The 13,059-nt window shown below is 36.4% G+C and overlaps 1 protein-coding gene across 5 annotated transcripts in view; it reads left to right on the top strand.

The window, feature by feature from the left end:
- Positions 1-13,059, top strand: part of CSMD3 (CUB and Sushi multiple domains 3) — a 1,170,304-nt gene that overhangs the window by 937,174 nt on the left and 220,071 nt on the right. For all 5 annotated transcript variants that reach the window (XM_025871014.2, XM_073893120.1, XM_073893119.1 and 2 more), the window contains one exon: positions 5,200-5,316. In XM_025871014.2, coding sequence (XP_025726799.1) covers positions 5,200-5,316 — 117 coding nt within the window. The remainder of the gene's footprint in view (positions 1-5,199; positions 5,317-13,059) is intronic.

Genomic DNA, 13,059 nt, shown 5'->3' with positions numbered 1-13,059 from the left:
TTCTTCAGTCTTCCTCCTTCCTCCCACACACATGATCAAACCACAGGAGGGAAGTCCTTTTCACTAAATGACTAGAAGTCTTGAAACCCAGTTGCAGACTCATCCTCTGATTTCCCTGGAAATACCGCATCTGTCTACTGTATCCCTCTTTCATATTGCAAGAGTGAAACATATACAGAGCATAGTTACAGTATGGGCACATTTTACTTATACAAATCAAGCCATACAAATTCAGCCAAAGAGAATTTTAAAAAAACAAACAGAAAAATGAGAACAAGAAAAATCATATGAAATTAAACTGTGTGAGTGATGTCACTCTTTGAATAAAGGTATGCTCCAGGGGCGCCTGGGTGGCTCAGTCATTTAGCGTCTGCCTTCGGCTCAGGTCATGATCCCAGGGTCCTGGGATCAAGCCCCGCATCGGGCTCCCTGCTCTGTGGGGAGCCTGCTTCTCCCTCTCCCACTCCCCCTGCTTGTGTTCCCTCTCTCGCTGTGTCTCTCTCTGTCAAATAAATAAAGAAAATCCTTAAAAAAAAAAAAAAGGTATGCTCCAGACTGATAAAATGTTAGCATGGATTTGCTACTGTAAAATGGTAGGCATGAGTTTGCTATTCCTCCACTGGAACTCAATACCCATGTGGCTCTCATATTGTTAAGAGTTCTGTCATTGAACATATTTCCAATGTTTAAAGATACATATCTTTCACATAATATTGCCTCTAAATGTAAAGCCACAGTGATTCCTAATAACCAGAAGATTTCAACCACAGAAAGAAAAAAAGTAGGCTTATATGGATTTAGTAAGAGAGGGTATGTCTCAATTCTTTCTTGGATTTAAGTGAATATCTGGGGTAATTTCAACAAAATGAAATGTTTGTGTTATGTGCTGACTATGGAACAACATTTTATAGTAGCCTGCCTGGTCTTGCAAGCATAGATCAATCATCCCACAAACATTTATGGAGAACATAATGTTTATCAGAACTGTTCTAGGAAGAGAAGAGAAATGTAAGACTTGTCTGTTAGAAAAATCGTTAACAGTGATGAGAACTTTCGGGGATGAGTGGAGCTAGTTGTCCAATGGAAGAGCCCATGTGGAAACTGTTGAGAGTGTGGATTGTGGCAGTTACAGTGGCAGAGAGGAGAGAGAGACTGATAAGCTATGTAAGGGAACAAGCAACAAATCGATGTATTGGACCCCAAGGGTCAGGGAAAGCGTGTCAAGAATAATAGTACTTTATAATAGGCTAAGTCTGACATTTTAAATCTTTAAAATACTTTGGCTCTATGCACATACATAAAACAGTTCTTTAGTACTACAAAATTATAATCAATTACAGGCAATAACATAAATGTTAGGTTATTGCCAAGTGATAGAACATTCTGGAATCATCAATCTGGCATTTTGCAAAGCGTGTTCTAGGGAACATTGGTCCTGTGAGATGTTACACTGAAACAGTCTCCATGATCAAATAATTTTGAAAGAACATGGCATTCCCCAGATCTTACTAAAGTATCAGTGAGGCCATATAGTAAAGAATTCTTCTTCTTTTACCCATGTAGTTCTCAAACTTACTTAGTCATAGTTCCTTCTAATTCATGTGTTCTACAACAGTGTTATTAAATACAGATTTAAGAAGAGTCATGTATCAAATGAGTTATAATCAGGAACAGGCACAGGTGAATTCTTACATTTACTGCATTCCAAGGGATATGGGCTATTTTGAGAAACACAGCCAGTGTGACAAATAGCCCACAGCTACAAGTCAAATGGGAAAAATAAGCATAGCATTCAAAGTCTTGGCTGGCTTCTAACTTCTACATATTGTTAACAGAGCCAGAAAAATAAAGGCTGCCCTTTCTGTACTAGCCAATGAGATGAAATTAAAACAGGAAGAGCGAATATGAAAAGCGTCTAGGAACCAATATTAGGAGAATTAGTAAAGTTGCTCTGGCTTAGTCATAATTGCATTTAGATTTTTAGAAACACAGATTAAAATAAATTTGTATCTCAAAGCACAGTTAATTTTCTCTTATATTATTTGCATACTGCATAAAATACTGTCAGTCACTACAGTATTCAATATAATTATCAACAAGGACATGCGGTAAGCACTGACCGGAAGAAACGTAAAATTATTGCTACTAGTCCAAATAACAGAATCTAACATAGTATTAATTACCCTAAGAACGTGATTATACTGCAACCTCATATATATTCCTCAGTGTCTTAAAAAAAACTTCACATTTTCTTATATTTATAAATGAAATTTTTTTAAAAAGCTGTCCTAAATGTCCATTATGCAAAATAAAATATAAAAAGCAAACTGAGGCTGTCAAATGCATATTAATGTGGAATGGCAGAATGTTCATGACTAACTCACAAAGCTGAACTTGAGGTAGAAGCTCTCGTTTCTATTCATACTTTCCAAATATAAAAATAGGAACTGCTGTCACATACACTCAAAAGTATTGTAATTTTGGAGTACCTTAAAATCGGAAGGGAAGTTAACATAAAACATACTACTCATTCTTGAATGATTCTCACATCAGTAGTATTATCAGCTGAATAAAGTTATCAGAGCTGAACTAAGAACACACCTGACTAATCTCAAACAATAATGAGTGATGAGAGCAATGCATCTTTGGTGATCATCATCACTGTCAATTTGTTGTTCTGTGGAGTTCTAAGTTTAAATATTTAACTCTATTACCATTTAATAGAACATTAAAAGGCAGAACATTCATTAGCCACCCAACGCAATATAAGATCCTGTTTGGATTGTATGTGTTTTAACTATGTTGCTATATTTTAAACTCTGGCCAGGAATCCATGAAAAGCATTTGCTTTTTCAAACTGTCAGGACTCTTCTCGAGTCACCTAACACACCACTGACTGCATCCAGCTCTCTTTAAAAGGAAAATCTGGCATTAACTCCAATAAATTCCCAATGTATAACTTGAATCTATGCAATTCTAGTCTCCTTCAACCCTATTCTCAGAGCACAGTGTGTCACTCCAGTTTTCAAAAGCTAATCACTCGACTTTTGTTCTTGATCTTATCTTTTCCTAGACTCTAGATCTGCTCCGGATTGTCCCTATGTAAGGAATCCTTCCTCCCCGTTAAACAAAACGACAATAACAAAAACTCACTGAGCTTGGCCCTTTCCCTAATGGCTCCCTACATTCTCCTTTAGTTGATAATAATTAAGGTTCTGATTACTTCCGTATTTCTTTATATACCACTTACTCTTTATCCAACTATGATCTAGATACCATCTCTCTACTTCAAGGGTTAGCAAACTTTTTTCTGTAAAGGGCCAGATGGTATTGTAGGATTTGTTGGCCACATATGTCTCTGTCGCATACTAAGTTAGTTTTGTTTTGTAACTCTAAGAATGTAAAAAAAAAAAACCTCTCTCATTTCGGGCTGGATTTGGTTTGCTGGCTGTAATGTGCCGAAAGCTGCTCTAGTTGAAACTGCTGTATTAATGATACCAAAAATTCTCAGTTTTGCTCGGGAGTCCTCTCTGCACACGTTCAAATCCGATTAAGGGATACACTGAAGGAAAGCGAACTGTTGCTTTCATATGGATCAAAGCAGAGGAGCCGAATCAATAGTCTTCCTACGCAGCTACTGGTGCCCCTCAACAACCGCGGCCACTTTCTCACCAGACTCGCCCTGTAATACTTACACTGTAGAGAAGCAGACCAGCCAGCGTGCTCTTGAAGCAGAATGGCGCCCAATCTGCAGTAAAGTAGAAATTCCCGTCCTGGGCTCACCAATCAGGGAAGCTCATTCTACCTCGGGGAGTTAGGGGCGGAGCCAGCAGGCCCACAGTTCCGCAGAAGCCCTCCTCCAGAAAATCGTGGGCGGGCGTAGGGAAGCCCCTACTCTGCGGCACTCCAGGTTGCCAAATCTACTCAGACTCCTTTTTCGTGTATTCCCACGCGTTATTTGCCACACTTAGCCTTGTTAAACACTTTCTTTTAATTTCTTCTTCTCCCTTGGCTTCCAAGACTATTTTCTCCGTTGCCGCCCTCTATCTGATCCTAAACCTTGGCGTTCCCCAGACCTCCTCTTTGGCCTTTTTTTTTTTTTTTTTTTAAATTTTTTTTTTTTTTGAGAGAGGGAATGAGATATAGAGAGCTTGAGGGGGGGAGGGTCAGAGGGAGAAGCGGACTCCCCGCTGAGCAAGGAGCCTGATGCGGACTCGATCCCGGGACTCCAGGATCATGACCTGAGCCAAAAGCAGTCGCCCAACCAACTGAGCCACCCAGGCACCCTGGCCTTCTTTTTTCATTCTACATAGTTTTCTGGGTGATCTCATTCACTTAGAGACTGTCAGCTATCATCCTGATGTTTTCCATACCTAAATCTGCATCAGTAGCCTGGGTCTGTCTCAAAGCCCAGGACTGTAAAACCTAATGTATTTCCCCTATCAGCACCATCAGCAACTCTTCTGATTCAAAGGTAAATCATATAAATGGATAAAGGTTGGTGAGAGTATCTTACTTAGATGAGTGGGTGAGCTGTCCCCATCCCATGTATAAAAATACTTAATTTGGTGGCAGCATAATCAGGGTTGATTTTGAGTACAGTGTCAAAGCCTGGCAGTGAGTAAAACAATTTCCCACCTGCATATGTGATTTCTCATTATAAAAAAGATGATTATCTTTACATTTTATCATAAATGAAAGCAGGGCCACCATTATTACCTCTAGAGATAACGCCATAATGATATTATTAAATTAATTTATCTCTGAGAAGAGTGAATCTAAATACTTAAAGTTTTATATGACCACAATTTATTTTTATTTTTTTATTTAGATTACTGATCCATGTGTATTCTTTTTTTAAATTTTATTTTGTTATGTTAATCACCATACATTACATCATTAGTTTTTGATGTAGTGTTCCATGATTCATTGTTTGCGTATAACACCCAGTGCTCCATTCAGTATGTGCTGTCTTTAATACCCATTACCAGGCTAACCCATCCCCTCAACCCCCTCCCCTCTAGAACCCTCAGCCACAATTTATTTTTAAAATATTTGACAACGGTGAATCTTGTTGAAAGTTGGAAATAAATCCTATACCTTAAAATTCAATAGCTATAATTTTATATCAAGAAAATATTCATCGTATGATTTTTTAAAGTTTTTCTAAAAATATTTTTTGTCATTTTTACTTCCTAGCACCCTGCGGAAGTCGTTCAACAGGTTCAGAAGGCACTGTTCTATCACCAAACTATCCAAAAAATTACAGTGTTGGACATAATTGTGTTTATTCTATAGCAGTTCCCAAGGAGTTTGGTAAGTAATATTCATCTCATCATATAGTATTTCATTCCAGACATGCTTTATTTTCTGCTACATGCTATTCAAAAATGTTAGTTTTTTTTAATGAAAATATTCACTATTCATAAAGTGCTTTACCCTGTAATTCTTTTTAGATAGTAGCTTTGTAATAATAAAATTTTGAGGTCATTTTACTCAATCTGAATTTACAGTCAAGTACACAGGTGAACAACAATATAAAAATGAAAACAGGATTGTTTTTAATTTTTAAAAATAAGTACATCCAGTAACCTTGCAAGTGCCTTCATGTTGGAATTACATAAAATGGGAAATTACCAGAGCACAAAGCAAAGTGTGCTCTGTAAAATATGCATAAGTCAAATATAGAACTATTATAATAATGAGAAAAGTATGTACCAAACAATCATATTGGTTTATACTTTTTTAAACACATTTCCAGGAAGAAAAGATTTTGGTTTTAAGTACCTGGTATCTGGGACAGCAGTGAATATGAAAAGACAGCAAAGGACATTTCAGCTCATCTTGTCAGCCTGACAGTCTGTTCGGCATTGGCACTGAGAAGACAATGTTTCCTTTGCTGCCTTCACGTCTCCCTGATCACAAGTCTTAGAAGTCACTTACCTGGCTTCTAAAGGTTTTGGATCTAAGGTCCAGCTGGATCTCACCCAGGTTAAGCTCTGTTTATGGATGGATAGGCCAAGGAAATTTAGTGAGCAGTAAAGTATGGGAGAGAGGCTGAAAGTTCAGACTTCTGCAATTTAGATTTACAGCATTGTGTTACACGGTAAAGGATTTGCTACAGCTGCAATGAATGTGTGGGTCTGAATGATGAAGTGTTTTAGCAGAAGGACATGGATTTTATCATACCAATATTTTTGGATCACGTCTTGACTTAACGTTTCTGCTGATATATAAAATAAGCTGATGCTTCCAGTCCAATTTCTTATAACCTGGTATTACCTGTATATCCTCTTTCACTCTCTTCTGAAACAAGTCCAAGATCTTCAGCGTATTTGAGAGAACATTGTCATCAGAAGTGAAATACTAAACCTTGTGTTTAACCTTGATGTAGAATGGTGATGCCAGCATTAGCAAGGTGTCTGTTTCTTTACAAAATAGTTCTTCTTTCTGGCATACTGATGGGTTAAATTAGAGTTGAGCTCTTTGAGAACGACAGTTTAGAAAGAAAAGCATTGTCCACTTAATTGTTTATTTATTTATTTTTTGCCTTTGGTGCCCCAAAATAGTCCTTTCCTTGCTAGAGGGGTTTTTAGTCCTCAGATGCCAACAATATTACACGGTTGCTGACAGAACCCTAGCGAAGATGGTCCAGAAGGTTGCATGGTTATCTCAGTCCTCTTTATAAGCCATCAATTTTTTCTATTACATCTATTCTTGGGATGTCATGTGGACAAAAAAGTGAGAAAGGAAAATCAGACATTTCCTTTCCTGACACATAGACATGCTGGTCACATAGATTTTACAGTAGCCAATGTGTGTTCAAAAAGGAAAGGAAAAGTCCTGATTAAAATAAAAGTAAAAGTAATGGATTCCTGAAGAATGGAATCTACTGTAGCAGACTTGATGTAAGTTAAATGTAATCCTTTTAATGTAAAGTAATACAACTAATAATCAGTGGTTTTTAATATTAATTTTTAAATACGTCTTAGATTATTTGTGGATGAAAGCAAATGTTCTTTGATTTATTAGTAAGGAAACTGATTTTATTTTTATAAATGTTGCATCATTCTGTATTTCAAACTACATAGAAAGTCAGACAAACTTGGGATTCTCATTTCAGCCTGTCACATCTTATAGCTGTCTTTGGACAAGTTACGTATGCTCTTTGAGACTCGGTATCTTTATTTTTAAAATGGAGATCATTATGTCTGCAGAGCAGAGTTGTTGGGAAGGGTGAATGAAATTCCATATATAAAAAAAATATATAGATCTCACATAGTTCATGCTCATTATGAGTTTACACATGCCAACTTTGAAGTCAGATTTCTGGCTTCAGAGCACAATTCATTACTCTTTCTCATTAGATAAGTCGCATCATTGGCCTGAATTTCACTTTTCTCATCTCTGAAATAGAGGTGATAAATGTCTACCTCATAGGGTTAGTTTATAATTAAATGATATAATATATGTAAGTGGCAAAATTGTACATAGTTAAGTCACATACACACAGAAATACACATGCACACACACGTTTATGTTCACGTTTGTGGACACCCCCCTGCCACTTACCAAAAATTATGTAATAAAATGACCTGAATTACTGGATTTATTAGCGTCTTAAGAGTAGCACAAATTTCTATTTTGCTTCTTCTTCCTCTCATTCTCATAGTTTCCTTCTGTTGCCACTGTTTTATGACTTTTTGGTATCACTTCCTAACATACCATTTCTCACTTTTTTCTCCTCTTGTCACTTATCTCAAATTATAATCATTCCTTCTTCTGTATCTTTTATATGCTGACACTCCTAGAATTTTACTTTTTAATCATTTAGCATAATATCTGTCAAATACACTCAATTCATTCATTGAAATTGCATTTTTTTACAAAGGTTAAGGTTCTACAGTTGCTGTATAAGGAGAAAATCACATATAATCAACAGCATGCATGAAATTCCTTAACTCACCCATAATGATCATCTACATAATTTTGCATGAGCCCTATAGTCTCTGAGTAATTCTAACAGGACACTTTTCCTCTAATGTCAGAACAGGTAACAGTTTCTTTAGTTAATACCAGATGAGCTAGCTTGATTTTTTATAGGTGATGTGCTACCAAATTACTTTCATTTATCTATTTTTGCCCGGTGTAGAATTGAATTCGTATCAGTTAAATGTGAACATAATATGATCTTACTTTACAGGTTGATTGAATGAGTATTATTCTGTCAGTCAATTCCTATCTTTCAGTTTTTATAGATAAGAAAATTGTCAATTCCTAATGCTTTCCTGAGCATCATTGAATTTCATTTGAACTTCAGATATTAGGGTCACTTTGGTGATATTCATTCTGCAGGATTACGGCTGTTCTGTATATGTAGAACTAGAATAATTCTGGATCACTGAGTAACATTTATTGATGTCAACAATTAAGCTATTTCACTTGGATTTGGGGATTAAAAAATACCCTACCTTTCTATTAATAAAATATGTTTTATTTTTCCTTCATTTTTTAATTTTTAATTACCCATTGTTTCCCTTTTATTGTTTGATTAAGCCTTCATGCAATGCATTATTTTTAAGTGCCAAAACATGCAAAGCATATTTTCAATTTTGAATTTGATATAGATAAGATGCTTTAGAATGTGGGAGAACTGTTGACATTGTTAGATGAAAAAATATTTTGGGGGCGCCTGGATGGCTCAGATGGTTAAGCGTCTGCCTTCGGCTCAGGTCGTGATCCCAGGGTCCTGGGATCGAGTCCCGCATCGGGCTCCTTGCTCGGCGGGGAGTCTGCTTCTCCCTCTCCCTCTGCCTCTCCCCCTGCTTGTTCTCTGTCTCTCTCACAAATGAATAAATAAAATCTTAAAAAAAAAAGAAAAAAGAAAAAATATTTTTGTTAATATGTATTTATACCTAGAGTATAGCAGCCAAAATCAAGTTATAGAGAGGGGAGAATTGCAAAAGTTGGAGAATAAATGTTGTGGACTTCTATTTCAACAATTCTGGCTGAGAGAAAAACAGGAGGAGTTAGGTTGGCAGTGAGGTGGGGTACAGGTCAGAGGCTAATGTCTGTGTTTGTTTTCTCTTAGGATAGAAAATAATGAAGTTCTTATTTTAAAGCCCAAGAGAAAGAATGACACAATACCCAGGGTAAAATTAAATATTTTAGATGGACCAATTGGTAAATCAAGATACATGAAACAATTTAAGGAGATAGGATTTAAAAAAAAAATACTGAAGGACCTCTTTATAATTCAGAAGAAATGATTCACAACTAGTAACATAATACCTAAATTAGTTTCACATGGAATAATACTTTTTGAAATGATTATCCCTTTCTATCCTCCCATCCTCACTTCCCTTCAGTCACCCATTCCTCACATTCCAGGAGTATGTGTAAAAGAGAATATATTAGTGTCTGAGGGCTGCCATAACAAAATCACAAACTCGGTGGCTAAACAGCAGAAATTTATTCTCTCAGTTCTGGAGGCTTATCTCTGAAATCAAGTTATCAGTAGTGCCACACTCCCTCTGCAGGCCCCAGGGGAGAATCCTTCTTTGCTTTTTTCCAGCTTCTAGTGGCTTTCAGCAACCCTTGACCTTCTGTGGCTTGTAGCTACATCACTTTGGTTTCTGACTCTGTCTTCACAAGACCTTTGCTGTTTATGTGTCTCCTCTGTTTCTGTGTGTGTCTCTCTCCTCTTTTCTTATAAGGACACCGGTTGTTGGGCACATCCTAATCCAGTATGATTTCATATTAAAATTTAATTAATTACATCTGCAACGACCCTGCTTCCAAATACAATGACATTCTGAGCTCCTGGGTGGATACAAATTTGGCAGGGCGGGGGACGACAGTATTCACCCCACTACAGAGGTTGAACCTTATTACCATGGTTTTATGTAGAAGATCTTAACAAAAATTATAAAGCTTGTAGCAAATATTAGCTGTGTAGAATGTAAACTGACATTTAGATTTCTTGGAGGATTCCAACATGCAAATCACCTTGAGGATATCCAGAATAGTCTGTGGTGACTTAATTTTGTGTTTGTCCTCCCAGACAGTTTCACCTTCTAAAAGACCCACCTTGAATGTATATTTATTAAAGTACAAAGCTTACTCTTCCCCAAAACTAGCTTTCGAAAGTAGAATCTTGGAAGTAGGCATGAACACTTTTTCAAGTTTTTCGTCTTCATTTTCCCAATTAGTCTGCCCTCTCTTTATCTTCTGCTATTGGTGCAGTCTCTTGCTTGCATAGGTTTCAAATTTGTGAATTCCTAAATCACACAAAGTTGTCAGACTGGTCTACTCTGTACAAGGGGAACAGACAGTTACTAAAACCTTTTGGGTATTGCTGGAGGGACATTTTTGGTTTGTTTTGTTTTAAGTTGTTGATATCACCTTGAATTTCTCTCCTACTTTCACATATTTTATATTTTATATTCTTATTCACAACCATTATTTTTCCTATTTTTCATTGTAGGTCAATTTAGAAACATTTTTCCCTTGATGTTGCCTACAAATGGGGTTATAGCCGTGGGGTTTTTTGGTTTGTTTTTTTCTCAAACTTTTACCATAATATTATAGCATAAACACTGGTAATGATTAGATAATGAATATTTCATTAATCCTTATTATATTCATTAAATTTAGTATTTCTTTTCCATCTTACAGACTTAGGAAATTACAAAATGATTGTTAAATGCAATTTATTTTTGCAATACCATATCTTTCACATTACTGTATTAACTGTTGGTCTATAAAAAGTAGGATTTAAAAATTTAGGTCTTCTTAGAATTTAGAAGGAAAAAAGCAAAAATGGTGGATTAAAACTAAGATGTGCACACATGCACACGCACACACTATATATATGTACACATATAAGTGTTTTTTTAATACTTGTAGGTTTCTGTACTTTTTAATATGTACTACTGTAATTTTGACCTGCAGATGGAAAGTTAACTATTGTCATCTTGTGTGTTAAACTAGTAGCCATTCTTTTACTCAGTGTATATTCTCCTCTAAAACTCAGATACATATCTGACCATTTGTCTTTTGATCTTATATCTAGGTGGTTTTCAATGATCTGTTTTATTCAGCATCCCTTACATAATTTATGTTGTTGTTACCTAACTTTATACTTGAGTAATTTAGTCACTAATTTTCCCCAAATTGTAGTGACAAATTGTTTTGAAATTATTTTTGTATGCTCATTAGGTCAGTAAATCATGTCATTGGCATTCTGTTTTTCCTGGTGTGAAGTTTTCAGTAATGAATGAACTCTTTCGGTCAATAAAGGCTTTTTATATTTTATATTTAAAATGTATGACACTTCATTTTTTAACAGTGCATCAAAATCAATGATTAGTGTTTTGTAAATATTGAATTTACTTGTCTAACAATGACAAATGTTCACAAAATGTGTGTTTATTCAGAATGTATATTTACTATTTATCATTATTTATTAGATATAGAACAACTGTAAAGAAAAGGGTGCTCTCTTACTTTTTAAAAATGAATGGTTCTGTTAATGTCAGTAGGAAGAAATGTGTATGTTAATTTTGCACCTATAAGAGAGGAAATCCTTATTTTCGAGCCCAACATTTTAGAGTAAGGAAAGTGTCATTATTATATGTATCTATATTTATATTATTTAATTCCTTGGGTACTATTTATATAATTAGATGAAGCCATGTTTGGTCACCAGCTAGACCAGGATCCCCCATCCAACTTTGGTTTGGATGTTAAGACTTATGACACCACACATGCACTAAGAAGGTATGAAAAGATATATTACTCATAGAATGAGACTTTCTGGGAAGAGCAGGGCACAGTCCAAAACTGGATTCGGTCAGATCCAAAATTGCTTAAGGAAACAAAGCTGATTGGCTTTGGACTTTATTGTGGTGCTGGAGTGAAAGCTCCTACATGCTGGCCGGAGCTTATGCAGTTTGAAATTCCCATTTGTTCTAAAGGAGAGCGTACCCTGGGTTTCTCATTAGCTTGCCCCAGATAGAGAAGGAGTATGGCTTGAAACTTTTCATTAATTAAACATCAAAAATGGATCCGACTTACCACAATTCACTCTTGGTGTTTGACTGATAAGTGAAATGTGTCATATTTTAACTTGTCTAAGCCACAATGTCACTTTATAAGGCTTGCATCCAGAGATTGGTAAGGGACACCAAATTTCCACTGAATGTCTCGTTGCAGAGCTTAGCATTTTGAATTGTGAGAAGTGAAATGATTGTGTTGATCACTATCAATAACAACCAGAACTCTCAAAAGGATAAGGATTGTCTTGATGAAGCCTTAGTATTACGGCTTTAGTATATGTAGAGATATGTGTTGCATTGATTTATTTTTGGAGTATGTCTGAGACAAGATTCCCAGAAATTTTTGCCCCATAAGGGACAACCTTGGGCCACATGTTCAGACAATTGCCAGTGGCCCAAGGGTCTAAAACATATTCAGTTTTTGACCAGGGCATCCAGTATAAAAACGACTATCCAAAGTTTGGGCAGTTGTACTGATCGTTGAGTCTTTAATCAGGAATATCTTGGTTAAAGTATTAAAAGCAGCAGCTTTGCAGGGCGTTCAATCATGTCAGTGATCTTGGTTATACTGTCTGTAAGGTGTACATGTTACAGATTCCCTTTGCCTTTTCACTCAGTTTGATCCCAAAGAGCTACTCAGGTAGCTAAGGGGTTCAGAAGAGAAACCTCTGCAAAAGCATGGCATCTGGTAAGGAACTAAGGACCAGAAAAGCCACAACCTTCATGCAGGTGGGGTAGGCAATAGGGCTGACATTTAGTTCTAATAATGTAGCTGTCATTTCCCTTTTTAGCAAGGAGGGCTTAGTGGCCATACTAAGTGCAGGGTACACTTCCATGACCCAAGGCACAATGGGCAGCTGAATGTAGAGAGCTATAGATTCAGAGGCTTTGAGAGCCTCTGCTTCCATGATATCCCAGTATGCAGGATTGCTACTGTAATGGCATGTGATGTGGAGCTTAGAGGGGAATCTTCTCGGACCAGAAGTTCAAGGGCAACTTA

Source organism: Callorhinus ursinus, unplaced genomic scaffold (assembly GCF_003265705.2).
Source record: "Callorhinus ursinus isolate GAN/ISIS: 27379988/994484 unplaced genomic scaffold, GSC_fseal_2.0 scaffold5, whole genome shotgun sequence".
In the NCBI taxonomy this organism is placed as follows: Eukaryota; Metazoa; Chordata; class Mammalia; order Carnivora; family Otariidae; genus Callorhinus; species Callorhinus ursinus.
Note: the sequence above shows the minus strand (reverse complement) of the source record. Positions and strands in the feature narration are given on the sequence as shown.